We start from the raw sequence: 19717 nt of genomic DNA on the forward strand, positions 1-19717 counted from the left end.
GTTTATGGCCAATAAGCAAGTTTCCTTTCTTTCTTGAATTTAAGTGAAAGTATATATCACGACCGCGACGACTAGATATGCTATCGTCCCGTTGACACGTGCGCCTGTCCGCAGAGAGAAGAAGCGCGAGAAGGAGCGCGACGAGCTGTGGAAGCGGCTGGGCGAGATGGAGATCAGCCACAAGCGGCAGGCGGCGGGCGCGGCCGCGGCGCTGGCCAAGTGATGCGCTCCCGCGGCTAGATAATGCGATGCGGCTTATTTTCACCTCTGTTTCATATTTTCAATGCGATTACATTTTTGTTAATGACGTTATTAATTTTTTACACCTCCAACGATTCGTCCGCTCGTCGTCGCGTCCTGGACGCGCCCCCGTCGTCTTAATAGTGTTTTATATTCGTTTACGTAGGATACTAGATTACTTTAGGATTTTTTTAAATATTGTTAAATCGTTCGATAAGTTAAAAGTTGTATGTATTATTGATGCGTGATCGATTGTATCGCATTTCGAGACACCGATGATTGTATTATTCGGGCACCCGGCTTTCGGCTGAAAATGATTGTACAAAAAAAAATTAATAGTGAAATTCAAAGATGTAATTTGTTTAGTGCGCGGGCCGCGAGGCGCTGGCCCGCTCGTAGTTCGTTCGTCGTAATTTTGTTTATTAGATGCTGGCTACTAATGGTAATTTTGTCGTACTATCATTTTGTATAGATACATAGTGTAAATAGGCATTTATTTATTATAAATTTATGGCAGTGTGATTTTTATACATAGCTACGGGACCGATGAAGCGAACTGGAGACTATGAATGTTACATGCGTACGGCACGATCGAAACTAAAGTACTAAACAAAAAAAGGTAAGTCAATCATACTGGAGTAGAACGATGTCGAAGTAGATATGATAATTTTAAGAAAATAGTCATTCATTTGTATGATATTGCTGTAGCCATTAATTTTTCTATGATCACAAGTAGAGCAGCGCGGACGGTGCCCGCCCGCGCCTCTGTATATAGTATGTACGACACGCGTCCCGTGCGTATGTATGTATGTACACTATGGAGATGTTTGTTATGTAAAATGTATTAACATTGCAAAAATTATATGATCTTATAAATAAATTACTATTATAGTACACAGTATGAAAATAAAAAGTTAACTCACATAAATTGAATCGTTTAAGTAAATGTAAGCGTAGGCGCGACAACCTCGCCCGCGTCGCGGTGCGGTCGCGGTACGGTCGCGTCCTTCACGTTACGCGCTAACTGCATACGAATATACAAGTCATTTTCATATTACTTATTTTTTCATTTCCGTTCGAATTTACATTCGGATAACGGATTTTATATTATATTTTCTTTTAATGGAAAAGTTATTTTTATGAATATCTATTATTTAGGTTAAACATAAAAAATAATTGTGTTGTAAAATATGTGTACTTGGGTAAAATAAAAAACACAAATATTATGAAATTTTGATAATTCTTGTACCAGTTGTACCACAAATCTGTAAAGAAATAAAACTAATTCGTAACCATTAGTGCTGAGCTTACTTGAGCTTGCATTTTTCTTATTTTCGTTTTTATTTATTCCACAAATTAGATGTAGGAAGAGACACGGCCCCTTCCCCTAAATCCTTTATTACTACGCAAATGTACATGTAGATATAAATATGTCGATGTTAAAATATAAATAACATTGGAGTTTATTATATAAATTAAAGGTATAAATAACTATCTTGAATTTTAAATAACTACACCTAAAAAAATTAATACCTACATCTACACGTAAAGTGATTTCTCACTGAGCCTGTGATACTTATTCTATGTGTTACTCTGAAATTAAATGAAAATATTTATTTCGTCATAAAGTGATATAATCAAAAAAAAAAGTAACAACATGTTAAGGTAACAAAAACATCAGTCAATTAAAAAAATTCTACAATTGTAATGTTTAAAAACATTACGTACATTACAAACTTAGGTAATGTAGTGGTGTCCAACAACCTTAACTTTATCACAATATTTAATGAACACTGGTACCTATAATTATGTTCTAGGAAATGTTCATATTTTTACAGTAACAGAATTTTTCACTCTTAAATGACAATATAGATACAAACTTTTAGAATGTATAAAACGTTCTGATTTACTAGAGTTACTTCAGAATATTATACAATCTGAAGGCAAACGAAAAAAACCGACTTCAATTTTATCGACAAGTAATATAACGTAGGTAGACCAAAAATTAGTCAAGTAAATATGCATTATCAAAGATTACTCCAAAAGTTGTAATCAGATTTTGATGAAATTTAAATGTGACCACATGATAAACATCGGCTTTCGATTAAATTAAAAATTATCAAAATCGGAACATCCAGTAAAAAGTTATGTGGATTTTCAAGGGTTTCCCTCGATTTCTGTGGGATCCCATCATCAGATCCTGGTTTCCTTATCATGGTACCACACCAAGAATATCTCCTTTCCAACAAAAAAAAAAAAAAGAATTATCAAAATCGGTTTATAAACGACGAAGTTGTCTCCGAATATATATATATATATACACGGTCGAATAAACTCCTTTTTTGAAGTCGGTTAAAAAGTAAGAAATTAAATTCAGTACATATAATAAAAAAATAAGTAGGTACCTAATTTTCATTTTTTTATGTGAATAATAAAATTATAAGACCAATTACGTAGTTTCTATTGACTTATGGCGTGTTGAAATACAAGTATAAACAGTACACTGAACTTGTAAATAAAAGGATCAATACCACTGATAAAATCAAGATTCATATAGCATCGCCATGGCTACGTGCCGCACAAACACCGCAGACTTCAGACGAACAACGTTCCTCGTAGCGGCGTAAGATCTTTCGAAATTTAAGGTAAGATTTATATTAAATTAATCTTATAAAATAGATTTAAACCCATTAAAATTACTACTTTATAGATGAATCTAAGAAGTTCCCGCGTTTATTCTGCTCCGGTGCCTAAAATGCCTCCCGGTCTCGTGGAATTAATGGAAGGACTTGCTAGGGATGTCTTAAAAAATAATCCCACCGATGTTTATGCATTTTGCGCTGACCACATGCTAAACTTAAAACAAATTAGAGATGGCTTGAGTAAGTAAAATGATTGTGTTAAAACCCTATAATGTACATGAATTAAAAATAATTTGGAAGTATATTAACAATTTTAAATACTGAGTGGACAATAATTTGTTTGATTAATTTTTAAATCGAATTTTTATAATAAGTGATAAACCGTTACATTATTTTTATGACGACAGCGTTCTGGCACAGCGGTCAAAGCCAGCACCGACTATTGCGCTTGCCGTTGCGGGTTCGATCCTCGCTCACGGCAAATATTTATGTTGGCGATACAAATGTTTCCCGTGGTGTGAGGCCCGGTTTCCACCAAAGCTGATGAGACAAGAACAGATTTGTTTTGAATAACCAATTAGATTTCGTTATTTCCAAATCTCGCCGCTTAGCTTCAGTGGATCGATCAAGCGAAGATGAGAGATGTCTCATTGTTAGCCGACTTCAAAAAAAAGGAAGCGGTTTCGCAATTCGGCTATATATACTAGCAGTGCCCGCGACTTCGTCCGCGTGGAATTAAAAAAAAATATTGTTCCGTTTGCAGATAGATACAGTACAAAATAAATAAATTTTTAAACTAAAAGTAACCTAAGTTATTCCTTATTACATTAGCTATCTGCTTGTGAAAGTCCCGTCAAAATCGGTCTAGCCGTTTTAGAGATTTGCCGGAACAAAAAGACAGGCACACAAAAATTTAAAAAACATTTTGATATATGTACCGTGTATACATTCATATGCATTCGTAAAAAGCGGTCATTTTGATATTACAAACAGACACTCCAATTATTTTTTTTTGTATAGACAATTATATTATTTTATGTGTTCGCGAATAACTTCGTCGTTTATGAACCGATTTTGATGATTCTTTTTTGTAGGAAAGGAGGTATCCCAAGGGTGGTACCATGATAAGGTAGCTAGGATCTGATGATGGCATCCCAGAGAAAACGGGGGGAACCTTTGCCAATCGTAGTGGCGATTAGCGTATTTGTTAATTTTTTTTATCTACTTACGTTGTATTTGTACCTATGTTGTTGATGTAATTAAAGTCGTTTTTTCGTTTTCTAACAGTGTTGTTCTATGGAATGTTGTGCCGCGAGCGAGCGCGCGACGCGGTAGAGTGGACGATTATGTTTGCAGACGGCCTCGGCCTCGCTCTCGCTTCCCGTTTTGACTTTCAGAGACAACACTTGATCGATTTCGAGCTCTTCACGGCTCATATTTCTGCTATGCACGGAACATCTCCGCGACTAACAGATCGCATCTCCTCTCCGCTTTGGTAGAAACCGGGCCTGAGCGTTTACTTTCGTTTATTGCATGTGTTTCCGGACTCCTGACAATTTCATCTAAATTATAATTTTTAGTATTTCTATTTCAGTGAGTGTGAGTAGTAATATAATATTATAGTCTTACAACAGGGGTCTAAGAAATAAAAACATTATCTAACATCAATAGATTATTGCTAAAAAATGGGGTTTCCTTGTCTTCTAATGCCTAAAGAGTATTGCTTAGTATCGTAAAATACATTACGTTAAGACAAATTTTCGGTCCCTCTAGAAAATTTATTATTTCGAAGGTATAGATTTATATAGGTAAATAAATTTTAGATGTGTAATATAAAAAGGCTTCTTAATAACATGAGAATGACTCCGTAATCATAAAAAAGTTCTGAGAACCGTCAATTTATGAAACAAGAATTATTATTAGTGAACTGCAAACATCACATTTACTTTGATCCCTTATTTTGCCAACGTATTTTATGGACGACCCCTTATTGAAATAGTATTTCAACTAACGATCTCAAAACAGTTTAGTATAAGAAACGACATAGGTTTTCATTAAAATCTAAGTGGCTACATGAAATAAAATTATTCTTAACAAGTAATACTTTAAATAATATTTATTTTTATTATAGCAACAAAAAAGATTCCAACTTTAAAGGCAAAAATAGCATTTGCTACTAAAAAGGTAAGAGACAGAGCTGCTCAACGGCAAGACGAGTTTGATAAAAAAATGCAATTGTTTCCAAGTGTTCAAGGTGATAATAATAAACAGGCAGAACAATACATTCAACAAAATATTGTAAAAATTCCTCAAAACCATTTGACGAGCAACAGAGAGCATGAAATAATTGCAGGATCGGCTAAAAAAAATTTCATCCCATCAGAACATATTCAAGATACCGACGGTCGAATGGTTGTTTCTTCACCAGACACAAATACAGACACAGCTTATCATCCAAATTGTGATTCGATTGATAACGTATCGAATCCGGAGCATTATACTAAAAATGTAGGAAAGGACTCTGCTGAAATTGAAATAAGTAGTAAAAATATTGATGAAAAGGAACTCGAAGAATGGAATGTTGTAAATCTTGATAAAGTTACCATCTCTGAAGAATCTCAAAATAATAAAAATCCATTAGAACAACAGGAAATTCTTGAAAAAGAAGAATCGAATGTAATAAATTCAAACAATATCAACGACAGTGTCGTAATACCTGAATACGAAAATGTAAGACACGGTAATCAACATATTAATACATCAAGCATTACAGAATTAGTTTACTGTAAACAGGTAGAAGACAAGAGTAACATAGAAATTGCTAATATAAATATTAACAATGAACAACATATAGATTTTAAAAAAGAATATGGTATATCTGAGATTCAAAGAAGCCTCGAGGATAATAATTCAGAAAAAGGCGAAAGACAGTCTGTGCCAGACTCAACGCCATTTGACAATAATGATAATGTTATTCATGAAACGCATGGAAATCTACGAGCTTCTTTTGATAATGATGTGGAAATTAGTGGTTCGGTGGCTTTTGAAAATAATCTTGAACAAGAACCAGTAGAAAAAGATAGATACAATCAAATAACCGGACACGTCCATAACACCTCGATGGATTTAGAAACAGCTGCGATCACTATACAAAAAGTATTTCGATCATTCCTTTTTAGAAATAAAACTTTAAGCATTGATGATTCTACGAATATTGATATAAATTTGCTGATTGAAGATAAGGACAAAAAGGTTAATAATTTTAGTATTTTGCATAAGCAAATTACATTTTTTTTAAAGTTTTTAGCTAATTGAATATTCGATATGGAAATAAAAATGTCTACAACTTAAAATATAAAACAAAAAAATGTTAAAATAAGAGAAAATATTGGTGTTCGTTAGATTGAAAGTCATATAAAAATAACTTATTTACTGTTTTTACGATTAAAGTTAATAGTGTGAGATCCGAACTAGATATGAAATTCACCCATCTGCTTAATGGATGAAAATTATTTTTATATTTATTCCTTTTTTTAGAAATAAATCGCGAAAGGGTTGTCTGAAAAATTCCTGACCAGGCTATATTTATCTATTTCAGTATTGAAAATTTTATTTTTATTTAAAAATGCACCTAAGAGTTTAAAGGATACTTTAAATACCATTAGTATGAAGACTGTAGAAGATTCAAACTTAGGGTACGTTTTAATTTTCGTAGCATAACTACTGGGTTGACACCAGGGCCTAGTAACGATACAGATTACAAATAACATTATCTCTCACGTCGCTAAATATAAAGATCGACGCTCGGGAATCTCCGTTACGCGTCAAATTATGCGATGGAATAAAAATAAAAATTAATATAAATTGAGTGATTCCAGAGGAAGGTTTATATGTATAATCTAATATATAAAATTCTCGTGTCGCGGTGTTTGTAGTTAAACTCCTCCGAAACGGCTTGACCGATTCTCATGAAATTTTCTGTGCATATTGGGTAGGCCTAAGAATCGAACAACGTCTATTTTTCACCCCCCTAAATGTTAAGGTTAGTCCACCCCTAAATATATTTTTTTAATTTTTAGATAAATTATTTATTTTTTATTTTATTATAATTTGGCATTGAAAAATACATACAACCCTAAATTTTCACCCTTCTACCACCAACCCCTATTTTTAAATAGCGTTTGGCGGCAAGACAACGTTTGCCGAGTCAGCTAGTATACGCATAATATAGTAGAGGATCACTGATAGTTTTAGAGGTTTCTAATGTGATGTCGTAAATAAACACATTTTTTTTCACTAACATTACAAATATTTATTTTATATTTAGTATCAGCATTGCACTCGTGCGAAGTCGGGGCGGGTTGATACTAGTTACTTTCACCACATGTTTAAAAAATAAATCTTACATCAAAATGAGCGCTGTTTCATTGCGAATAGGATGACATATGGTTACCTGCTAAAAATCTAGTTGGAATGACTGTTGTCGAATATAATATAGCTTATCCAGGGATTTTTCAGTCAAAATCTTATATTTAGTCATTATTATTTGTCAAAATAAAATAAAGATAGCGCAATCTCTTCTACTTCCCATTCTTGATTACGCCGATACGTGCTTTGTTAATCTAAATGAGGAACAAGTAAATAAACTTGAGCGGCTACAAAACCTCTGTATTGGGTTTATATTTGGCCTTCGCAAATATGACCACGTTTCTGAATTTAGAAAAAAACTCAAGTGGCTTCCTATACGACTTCGTAGGAATACTCACATATTGACCCTTCTTTATACTATCCTCTTCAATCCTCCTGCTCCGCACTATTTAAAAAATCGATTTGAGTTTCTCTGTAATTCTCACGGACGGCCTCTCCATTCGAAAGAAAGTCGGATATTGAAGATCCCTCCATATTCTACATCCTTTTATTCTAAATCTTTTTCTGTGGAAGCTTATCGTCTTTGGAACTCATTACCACTGTCTATAAAGAATGCTCAAACATTAGAAAAATTTAAAAAACTCACAAAAGAAATGTATTTATCGTCTTATTGTATGTCAAGCAATTTTATTTCAATGAGTACTTTATGCTATGATGTTTTGTCTTTCATTTAAAATATATCAAGTTTTTTTTTTAATTATTATTGATATATATGTATTTTTGTATGTATGTGTATATCTGAATGTATGTATATGTAAGTAAGTATTATGTATATGTAAGTATAATAAATGTATTTGGTGTACATGTACGTTTGTGACTATAACATGTTCATATGTATGTTACATAACATTTTTGCGCCCCATCCCACACTTCTTATTTAGTCCTCTGCTCAAAGGTTGACTGGAAGAGATCGCTGTATCAGCGATAAGGCCGCCTCTTGCAACTGATGCAAATTCTATTTTTATATATCATTTGTTATGCTGTTAAAACCTTGTATTAGTGTGCTAAAGTGTAAATAAATAAATAAATAATCTTTCGCAATTTATCTTTAACATACTAAAGAAGATAATTATTTAATTTTTATCCATTAAGCAGATGAGTGAAAATCATGTCTAGTTCAGATCTTAGACTATAAGAAATTTTAGCTATTTTAAAATGAAAAAAAGAAACTACTTGTTGTTTTTCAATAACAAAAAAGAATATTGTCTTTCAGGATGACGAAGCAATGTCTATCAATAATAATATTAACAAAGATAGAAGACCGCTTGGTGTTAATAGAATGGATACTGTTTTACAAACTGTAAACGAAGAGAAATCGTTATCTTTATCGACCGACGATTCTTCTACTATATCAAGTGCAGCTACAATAATTCAAGCTCATGTTAGAGGCTTTTTAGTAAGAAACAACTACAATTTTAATAAAACAGTGTCTAGTACATCCGGCATAGATTCAGATGTACCATCTTTGACTTCCTTAGAATGCGATAATAATTATAACAAGAACAAAACAGTTTTAAATATACACATTGTCCCAGAAGGTGGCCATTTCATGAGTAGGGATGAGAGTATGCTCACTTCAATGGATTTATCTTTAGACGGGAGTCCTCCTAGTCCCACCAATTTGCATCCCTTAGGTTACGACAAGAGTGAAAGAAGAAAATTAAAAAGAGAAGACGCTATTCAATCCATATCTCCACCCAGTTGTAATAGTGGAAAATTAAGCGAAGATGTCGATTCAGTAAAGGAAGTAATGATAAATGATAACAATGATAATTCAAAAAGCGAACCTGAAATTGCTTCTGATGTCCACAATACGAAAACAGTTTTATCTTCAACAGATACCTTTAATGACAATAATATTTCTACTATGGTTGATATCGTAAAAACTGAAGAAACTGCGAATACACAAGAATATAATAAATCAGCTAATAAATCAGATCAACTAAAATCTATGTCTCAAATGGCTTCAGATGAATCAGACGTGGTAACACCGCTTGTGATTTCAGAGAAAACAGTATCATCGGAAAATGTAGAAAATAAGTTGATGCATTCCGGAGAATGCCATGATGTGGTACTTCCAACAAAGGTGTCTCGTAATGATACATCTGTCGTCCGTGGTGAGTGAAGACATCTTATTATCAGGTGATAACACTTTCCCTTCTTTTAGGGCCAAGGCATGACTGCTTAGTAATTATTATGATAAGTAGTTAGTGGTTGCGTACTTGAGCCTTTATATAATTGATATAATTATTTAGATAAGTCCTTTTGATATTTCTTGTGTCAATTTTATGTGTACAATGGAATTTTCAATATAGTTAGATCGGATAGCACACGAGTTGAGTATATAAACTATGTACTTTTATTTTTAAATTTGTTTTAAAAAAAATGTCTTAATAATTTATAGTAATTATTTATTGCTTCAATTTTGAAAATTTTCTTGATGTTTGTGTTGTTTTACCCTATACAATTAAGTTTGTCTTTGTAGGTGTTAATTCTTTATTTTAAATACATTGAATCTATACTTAATATTATAAAGAGGATTTGATTGTTTGTTTGTTTGAATTGAATAGACTCCGAAACTACTTAACCGATTTGAAAAATTCTTTAACTGTTGGGAAGCTACACTACCCGCGGATGATATAGCTATATTATGTTTTTTTTTTAATTGGGGGATTTTTTTTGGAATTTTTGTTAATTACCCGTCCGAAGCCGGGGCGGGATGCTAGTTTTTAATAAATTCACAAGATAGGTACATAAATAACTACTATAACGAATGCTAGCCGACGTTTAGCTTGGTTTTTTATGAAAAGAATTTTGTGTTCTAGATACGTAAAGAAAATATTTCTTTGATTACGTTTTTAACAATTTATTTTTTTATATTTTAAGTTTTGGTTTTTTTGGTAATAGTACGCTAATCTGCAATCCTAAAGCTATAATTATGTTATTTCACGACCTTCGAGTTGATTGGATTTCGTCTAATCTTCAGTCTGCACCTTCATATTTATTGGTACTTCAAATATCGGAAACATAATAATAATAATAATAAAGTAAATAGTATAGTATTTAGTAGATTAAATTTAGTGTAGAATTTTATTACATCTATATACATATATAATTTTCCTTCTTCTATGTGGAAAAAGAGGTCTATGCCCAGCAGTGGGATGGAAAAAAATTCTGCAAAGAAAATGAAATTTTATACACTATTAAACCGGCGATAGTTAAAACCAAATGTCAATGTAGTTAATTAATACTACAAAATGTGTTAAACTAAAAGTACAATATTTCTATAATTTAATTAATTATTATTATTTTTTTAATTTAAAGACAAGCTCTTAATTTAAAACTATTTAATATATTGGTATTATATAAAATTAATTAAATTTCATAATTACAATATCGTTACAATAATTTTGTAGCAGATCTAATAAAGTAGTTTCAATCTTTAACATATTCTAGCATTACTGTAATCTGTATGCCCGAATTTATATTCTTATAGACACATATTTTGTTTTTTTTATTTTTCAGAGTTCCAGAATGTGTTGGTGTATTTTATACTTTGGAATAATTCTTAAGAATAAAAAAATGTTGCGACGTAGACGTAGTTTGAAACTTATCATCGTGGTAGCATATCATTTTCAAATCTATAATTATATTCAACTTTAGTCACTTTTATTAAAGCAATTTGAAATTATTTTAACTTCTTTTATTTAACCTTCGTTGCGCGATTATTATCGAATAGCTGTGCCCACGACTTCGTCCGCGTGGAACTCAAAAAAATTATTGTTCAGTTCCCAGTTATAAAATAAATAAATTTCTAAAATATAAGTAGCCTAAGTTACTCCTTATTACATCAGCTATCTACCAATGAAACTCCTGTCAAAATCGGTCTAGCCGTTTTAGAGATTAGCCGGAACAAACAGACAGATGGACAGACAGACAAAAATTGTAAAAAATGTTATTTTAGTATAAGTACCGTGTATACATCGATATGCATGACGTTATTTCAATATTACAAACAGACACTCCAATTTTATTTAATTGTATAGATTAACAACTATCGATTAGAGTTTTAAAATATTAATTGTGAGCCTTAAAGATTCATCATTACAGTCTATACAGTCCACTGCCGGACATAGCCTCCACAAGTTTACGCCAAAAATAACGTGAACTCATGCGTGTTGCCCCTTAAAGATTTCTTGATCTCAAGTCTAACAAACTACGATTTTATTCAATTAACCCTAAAATTTATTTAAAAAAATAATAATAAGCGTAAAACAATATATTTTTGAAGTAAAATTTCTTTACGCATGCCAAAATTGCATTTTTTACAATTTTAGTCTGTCTATCTTTTATTCTAGAAATTTATTTATTTTGAACGATGTTTTTTTTTTTCAATTTCACGCGGACGAAGCCTATTTATTAAATAAATTAATTGTTTTCAATTTAACAAAAAATAGTTGTGTAAATAATTTGTGTTCGTAAGAGTAACATACTATACCTATATGTATCCAATTAAAAAAATCTGTATACTTTGACATACTTTTAACCTGGGGCATCGGAGGGGGGGGGGGATTACACCGGGGTTCCGGATTATGTGAGTCAAGTCTATGTCACCAGTGACGGGTTAAAAGTAGCTGCATTTTAACCCTTTACTGCATAAATTATGAATGAACCAAAAAAAAATATGGTTTTGTAGGTTTTTATTTGAGACAAAAATATAACAAACTTGAAATATTTGTGATAACATCTTATAAATTGATGAACACCGGCTGCACGCACGAAAAAGTGTGATGTTCCGTTTGAGCCTGAGCGTACAAGCGAGAGCATGGAACAAGCGATAGAGGTACTGTCGGCCGTGTATCTGCCCAAGCGTTGACTTGTGACACATTTATCTCTTTTCTCGGGTGACGTCAGAGCTAATAGTTCGAAATAGTTCAGTGATAATAATTCAATTCATAAAAGTATGCAATTTTTCATCAATGTTTCTGTGTGGCATTATCACGTAAAGCTATTATCCGTAAACCGACAATCACACTTTCAATTTTTTTATCACGTAGGTACTGAAACTGAATAAAAATTGAGACCACATATCGATACCTCGGGGCTCAAAGGGCGTAAGCACCAAAACTCGATTTTACAGGAGAGCCAAAAAACTAAAAAAAAAAAATAAATTTTCGACATAACTTTCTCGATTTTGTCCTAAATAAACCATTCTAGGACCAAAAGTTTTTTTTTTTTTTTTTTGATGCACAACTTTGTATAATTATATTTCAAATAAATTTAAAAGTAACAAAAATAGCTTGTCTATACGCCTCGGAAAATCGAATGATTGGGGCGTTTACGCCCGAAAAATCAATGGATATGTGATTAGTGATGGTTGTTACCGTATATAAGTGTATAATCTATGGTTGTAACGGTCAATTTTCTCACTATTTCTATCAGTTTGTAGACAGCTGCTTTGTTTTCTTCATTTAGGTAATCGATTTAAGTGCAATTTTTATGAACTTTATTAACTTTTGTATATAATTATATACTTTATTAACCTTTTTATAGATTTTATTACCTATTTATCGACTCAGATAACTAATTAATTATACAAATACCTAATTATTGATTTTATCTATACTTAATAGCCTAACCTATCTAAAACCTATTCCAAAACTCATTTATTATAAAAAAAAAAATGATAAATAAAATTCACTTGTTATTGAAAATATTGTTTATTAAACAAAGTAAGAAAAAGACTCTTATTTTTATATAATTTCAGTTGTAACGAAACATCTTATTAACGTAAAGCAGAATGAACGGTTAAAACTAAATTGTACTGAAATGGCAAGTACTTAGGTATCGCTACAAAATTTCGCGCTAATGTCTAATCTTCTGTTTAAAACGTATAGAAAATACAAGGAACTCTTGAGATCAATTATATATTATTTATGAAGTCTTTTGGTAAAAGTTATAAGGTAATCTTAAGTATTCCTACCTACTAAAACAGCAGTCTCATTAAAATTTGACCATCCTTGAATAACGAATGTTTGACAAACTTATTTATTATAAACAAATAATCTGTGAGGCTAATAAAACAACTGCTACTATTAAAAATCTATCTTACAATGAGAAAAATAAGTGCATAAACAAAATAAATTTCTGAATAGGATTCAGGGACAATGATAAATTCAATAATTTTTGCGTCACCTGCGTTACATATTATTTAAACAATTTTAGTCAATAATAGACTGTGGAACCATTAACATTACACATACATTTAATAAAATGACCAAAACTTAGGTACCTGCACTTACAAAACTAGAAATATTAAATTTGGTTAAAAATATTATCACACTATAACGTTTAACTTAAACATTAATGACCCTAGCTTAATCAAGAAATCACAATCACAAGCAAAGCTCTCGCAATCACATAATATATAGGTAGATATGGTTGACCAATTAAGGGATAATTGTTAGACGTATGTGTCATTTTATTGTAGAGTACATAAATGTTTAAGGGTGTATCTGGTAAGTTGATTCTTTAGAAATGGTTATGTTCGGGCTTAAGCACCACGTAAGAATATTCGTATCATCTACGGTGTCGTTTACTCCCATCACGTTTATGATTATTAACAATGTTTGCAAATTTTATGAAGACGAGATCTCTTAAGTGGCTTTTTAGTCATAGAGTGGTCAGTTTCCATACTCGACTCATCGTAATCTATAGTGATGAAATTGCTAGGTTGCGGAATACATTGTAAATTAAAATCATTCCCGCCACCCGGGTCCGAACATTCTATAAAGTAAATATTTACATAAACTTACCAAAAATAGAAGAAAAACAAACATATATTTTTTAAATTATCGTTTATAAAATTAATAATACATGAAATATTAAAAAATAGCAACAAAAAACCACAAAGGTTTCAACCTGTGCTATCTTAGTCTAATTATACACATTCATTATTTATAATGGTTACGGACAATGTTTAAATTCTTTTTCAGCACTTAAAATATTAACAAAAAAATACGGAAACAATTTGTAATGTTTATAAATAAACACAATAATACAATAAAATACAATTTCAGGAAATGTTTAGTTCAAAATATTTAAGTAATGTTGTTTTAATTTATTTTTGATATTTCTATTTGAAATACCTTTACATAAATAAAACTAAATAACTAAATATATACACTTTATACCTGTTCTGAACTATATTTAAAATAATTTTAATAGTAGTAAGAAAAAACACAACCGCGCGCGTTCAAGTTTCCCGCTCGTCCTCCAGCCTTATTATATCAATGCAGTAAAGGGTTTATCACAGACAATACTTTAGGAGCGCTCCACCTAATGCCTAATACGCCAACGCCCACGACCGCTAAAATTGCCGTTCCACTAACACAAAAAAAAAATGCCGCGGGCGTTGTGGGCGAATTTTATAAGTGGAAGGCTTATTTGTGCGAATTGGGCGCTGTCAAGTGTCAGCTGTGTGCTCGCAATATGGCGGTATGGTGAAAACATACAGCTGTGGGGATTGTGAGTGAATATTTCGCATGGATTGGATTTATACTTAATTCAACATGGATTCCCGGTAATTAATCGTTGCGTTTTTGCTGAATCGAATGAGAGATAATATTCAAAATTTGACATTGATAGTTGGTTTTTTAAAATTCCCGCCACGTTTGGATCAAAGCAAACTTTAACCCACCTATATTTTGTTGGCGAAGTAGGCGCAATGCGGTCGTAAACAGTGACGTCATCTATGACGTCGAGCACCGCTCGCGACAACTGTGGGCCTTAGGTGGAACGATTGAATGGGTACCATGATCGTTGCGGACGCTTAGTGGAACGCGGCCTTTATAATGAAAAAGGGTGTCACAAATAATGTCAATTATGCTCAGAAACATCTTATAATATAAGACTTATATTATCACAGTCTGCTCATCATTTCATTAAATTTTTATTTCGTTTTGAGCATATTAAACTTATGCATGCAGGACCACAACTATCGTTAGCCTCCATCCGAGAGATCTACTGGCCGATAGGTGGTCGTTCTTTATAGCAAGGGCATGTTTTTGTCAATGCATTCGGTGCAAACGATTTAGAGGTCAAGTAGCTGTCCCCTTAATGGGAAACTTGCCAAAAGAACGTGTTACCCCTAATTACCCCTTTAAAAATGTAGGCGTAGACTATGCAAGACCTATAATGTCTGCTAGTCGCCGGGGTCGCGATTATAGGCTCATGAAGGTATACATAGTTATATTTGTTTGCTTTGCTACTAAAGCGATTCACCTTGAACTGGTGAATGACTTGACTAGTGGCAATTTTCAGTCACGTTTGTGTAGGTTTATAGCACGCCGAGGTAAGCCTACAAATTTGTTTTCGGACAATAGTACCTCATTTGTAGGTACATATAATGAGCTTTCTCAGTTTTTAATTAATAATATTAAAATCTTGTTAGAAACCGCAGCCAATGATGGCTTAATTTTTGTTTCATTCCGGCGTATTCACCTCATTTCAGTGGATTATGGGAGGCTGGTGTAAAATCAACAAAATTTCATTTAAAGAGAATGTTGGGAAACTGTAATTTAACGTTTGAGGAACTTTACACCAAGTTATTATTATTTATTTATTTATCGTTGATACAAAAGATCAAGAATAGCTGTACTGTAAGCTCCTCAACTTCTCCCGCACCTCCAATCAAACATAATACCCCTCATAATCGCAACAAAGTCATCGAAAACAAAATCTGTGACGGAGATCTCAAAGGTGCTGCTCGCCTTTTGTTCTCCAACGACGTGCTATCACCAGAAACCCCTGATACCCTTCGGGCCTTACGGTCAAAATACCCTCCACCTCTAGTAAACCCATTTTTTCTCGACCCACCAACAGCAGGGCAAGAATGCCTTTAAATTCAAAACGATTTAAAGATTCAAAGATTTTAGGAAAGCCATTTTATCTTTTAAACCAGGTTTGGCTGCAGGTTTGGATGGAATCTCACCCCAACATTTGAAAAACATCGCATCCTGTGGGTGATGCAGGTGAGCAACTTGTAAATTCGATCACTAAATTAATCAATTTTGTGTATTTCGGTAATGTCAATCCAGAAATTGTTTCCATTCTTTTCGGCGCGAACCTCATCGCCCTCACCAAAAAGGACGGAGGGGTGAGACCAATTGCTGTTGGATCAACACTTCGACGTCTGGCCTCCAAAATTGCTGTTCAACATATTTTACCCAAATTAAATTCGGAATTTGAACCCATACAGTTAGGCTTCGGTTTAAAAGGAGGCTTTGAGGCAGCCGTTCATGCCCTACGCTCTTTCCTAACTTCCGGCCAGCCTGACGTGTTGCTCAAAATTAACGTCAAAAATGCTTTCAATTCGGTAAATAGGGGTACCCTCCTGACAGAAATAAAACTTTTTGTTATTATGTTTTTGGTGGGTGGTTATTTGCAATTATCTTCTTGATCGCACTGCGTTTAGACGGCAGGGGGGTCTTTGGCTACTTTTCCTTTTTTCCGCTGGCAGCGGACCGGCTCGAACCCTTCGGAGTCCGAAGAGTCCGAGAGGGGTGATTTTGAAGATCCATACAAATTTCACCGCCGCGATCTTCTTCCCTCTTGGGAGAGGCCGGGCAATCGAGAATCAAACCCGCTGTGGAGGCGTGGGAGGGAGGGGCTAACTCGCTTGTGAGGTCGGTGTAGACCTAAAGGTATTTACGTTTTAGGAACATAAGTATCCTTTCCATAATTTTTGTGGCGTCCATAGTGGACGCGGGTCGATTCCTAACAATAAAAATAGATGTTGTTTCTCCCCTGCCGAAGGGCAGGGGCGAGTGAGTACCTACGTGTGTACCCTACTGTCTAATACATTTGAATTTTTTTTTTCGAAATGACTGTTGCTGTTACTGGCCTTTACAGCGTCACTGGTGAAAGGGCTCCGGTACTGTAAACACCGGCCGCGAAGGAAGATGTGGGCATATGGAGGACACGGGGGTGACGTTCGTCCTAAGGGTGTTTCCTAGCGAGATCGCACCTCGGCTTAGAAGGTCGTCGGGATGGAGGAGGCGCTATGCGGAGCGCTGCGGCGAGTTGTGGACGGTCAATGCGTCCAAGCGTATCCGAGCCGTCCTAATGCGGGAGACCTCGTTTTCGCCGGCGAAGGCGGTGCGTGTGTGTCCTGTGAGTGGGTGTGTTACCTAAGAGAGGGACGTTGGCTACGGTTATCCTATCGTCGGGATCTGTCAAGACGTGTTTAGGACGGCTAAGTCTCGTCTGTACGTTTCCTCTACCTACGTAGGAGCAGGCCTTTGCTACAAGAGGGTTGGGGTGTCGGACTGCTCTCTCAAAATACCTTGAAGAAAGGTAAAGTCCTTATAGAGGTCAGTGTTACGTACGTCCCACGGTGAGGCCGTGGCCGTGCGTAAGAAGCGGTTCTGCAATGCTTGCAGCCGTTGGATGTAGGCGGGGTGACAGTGGGCGAAGGCTGGACTCGCTTAGGTCATCATGACAGGACGTATATTTGAATAAAAAATGGTAATATTTATATAAAAGGATTAATAACAAAACATTAGTTATAACAATAGTTGATAAGTTTTATGACCAATCACAGATGTTTATATCTAAGCCTTGCGTCTCTTTCTCGCGCGTGGCTCTCTTTTTTCGCGCGTGCCGCTGTCGATGACTCATGCGCATCGTTACGAGTCGGAGGCGGGGTAGCGCAGAGCGATAATTATAAATAGAACATACGTTCCCGCGACTCACTCTTCGGCGGTGATCAGCGCGGCGCATGGATCTCTGACGTGCACTTCACTCGGTGGCGCGCGGCGGCGTGATTATACTTCGTGAAGATATAAATGAAGTATACGTGCAAGTTAGCTTGAAGACTTCTGTGAAGATCTGTGCATGTGATTGCTGGTGCATCCGCTTGCATGGTGTGCTGTGCTACTTTCAAACAGTTCTTTTCAGAGCTAAAGACGTCATGTTTCATGAACATTAAAACAGCTCTTTTCAGAGCTATGTACTTCCTGTTTCACGAACGCGTCAATGTTTCTTGGTAACGGTAATGGTTTCAGGTTATGAACGGTTAAGGTATTTTTATGGTAAAGGTATCGGTATGGTTAAATGGTAATGGTATCAGGTAAGTTATATTGTAGTAGCCTCATTGAATTACTATTACTACTTAAGTAATAATAGTTCGATGTGGTAGGTAGCCACAAATCTATTTCTGAATATATTAATAATTCAATCACTAAATTTCAAAATTTTGTTGACTGTCTCCTTGAAATTAGTCCACATTATGCACTTTGCACCTTAAAATAGTCTTTTCGTCCCAAAATTCATGTACGTGCTTCGTTGCTGCTCCTTTTGGAATCACCCAGATCTTTTAACACAAGTAGACGACTTAATCAAAATTAGCTTAGAATCTATTCTTAATATGCAACTGAACGAGCAATCTTGGAACCATGCATCCCTACCTATCCGTTATGGTGGTTTAGAGATTCGCAAAATTTTCAGTGTTGCTTTACCAGCCTTCCTATCTTCTGTCCATAGTTCAGCAAATCTCATAAGTAAAATTTTAAGGGCATCCCCTTCAAACTTTGAGATTGCTGGTTTAGAAGAAGTTAGAAACACTTTCTTAATTGCACGCCCAGGTCAAAATTTTCCATTTTCTCCAAATACACAGAGGAGCTGGGACGACATTATCTGCAAATTGACTTATGTCAATCTTTTAAGCTGTAGTACAGATTCGGCGCGTGCTAGGCTTTTGGCCGTGGGTACGTATGAGGCCGGCTACTGGCTTCACGCGTACCCTTCGTCAAATACAGGGACATTTCTTGAGCCTGACACGCTCCGAATCACACGCAACCTGTCTACGGTTTGGGATTCCGGTCTGTACTCCTCATAAATGTCCCTGTGGCAGTGATGTCGACAAGGACATCACGGTCTGTCATGCCTAAAAAGTGCAGGCCGCTTCTCGAGACATGCCCCACTTAACGATATCATACGCCGGTCCCTTGCCACCGTCAACGTGCCAAGTCTACTTGAGCCGACTGGTATTGCAAGAGACGATGGCAAGAGACCGGACAGTATGAGTTTGATTCCATGGAAGATGGGCCGGCCCCTTCCCATCTACATGGAGCCAATAACAGAGCTGGTGCGGCTTGTGAAGCGGCTGAAAAAACAAAAGCAAACAAATACAGGGGTCTAGGCTCCGAATATGATTTTGTCCCATTCGGTGTCGAGCCCCTTGGTCCGTGGGGTTCTAGCGCTAATAAGACTTTTTAAGGAAATAGCAAAAAGGTTATTCGACGGCACAGGAGACCGAAGAGCGGACAGCTACTTCGAACAAAGAATTAGTCTAGCTATTCAAAGGGGGAACGCTGCCAGTATCTTCGGAACCTTGTCAAAGAGAC

At 34.8% G+C, this 19717-nt stretch overlaps 2 protein-coding genes across 2 annotated transcripts in view; both read left to right on the plus strand.

The window, feature by feature from the left end:
- The window catches only part of LOC123662387 (serine/threonine-protein phosphatase 2A 56 kDa regulatory subunit epsilon isoform), a 28127-nt gene extending 26393 nt beyond the window's left edge, over window positions 1-1734 (plus strand). Inside the window, exon 8 of the mRNA XM_045597233.1 lies at window positions 115-1734. Within this exon, the coding sequence (XP_045453189.1) occupies window positions 115-223 (109 nt within the window). The 3' untranslated portion in view covers window positions 224-1734. The remainder of the gene's footprint in view (window positions 1-114) is intronic.
- A 1216-nt stretch (window positions 1735-2950) lies between these two features.
- LOC123662484 (protein PFF0380w-like) lies at window positions 2951-11001 on the plus strand. The gene is made up of 6 exons (XM_045597326.1): window positions 2951-3122; window positions 4170-4377; window positions 4477-4481; window positions 5014-6134; window positions 8524-9427; window positions 10836-11001. The coding sequence occupies exons 1-6, from the start codon at window positions 2951-2953 to the stop codon at window positions 10880-10882; spliced, it is 2457 nt and encodes an 818-aa protein (XP_045453282.1). The 3' UTR covers window positions 10883-11001.
- Window positions 11002-19717: the final 8716 nt, after the last annotated feature.

The sequence above is a fragment of the Melitaea cinxia genome, chromosome 18 (assembly GCF_905220565.1).
Source record: "Melitaea cinxia chromosome 18, ilMelCinx1.1, whole genome shotgun sequence".
NCBI classification, from domain to species: Eukaryota; Metazoa; Arthropoda; class Insecta; order Lepidoptera; family Nymphalidae; genus Melitaea; species Melitaea cinxia.

Bases quoted from the DNA above. Each gene is read 5' to 3' on its own strand.
- LOC123662484 (XM_045597326.1), top strand. From the start codon at position 2,951: ATGAATCTAAGAAGTTCCCGCGTTTATTCTGCTCCGGTGCCTAAAATG. The intron at 6,135-8,523 runs GTTAATAATTTT...ATTGTCTTTCAG, and splicing joins TTGAAGATAAGGACAAAAAG to GATGACGAAGCAATGTCTAT. The intron at 9,428-10,835 runs GTGAGTGAAGAC...TTTATTTTTCAG, and splicing joins TGATACATCTGTCGTCCGTG to AGTTCCAGAATGTGTTGGTG.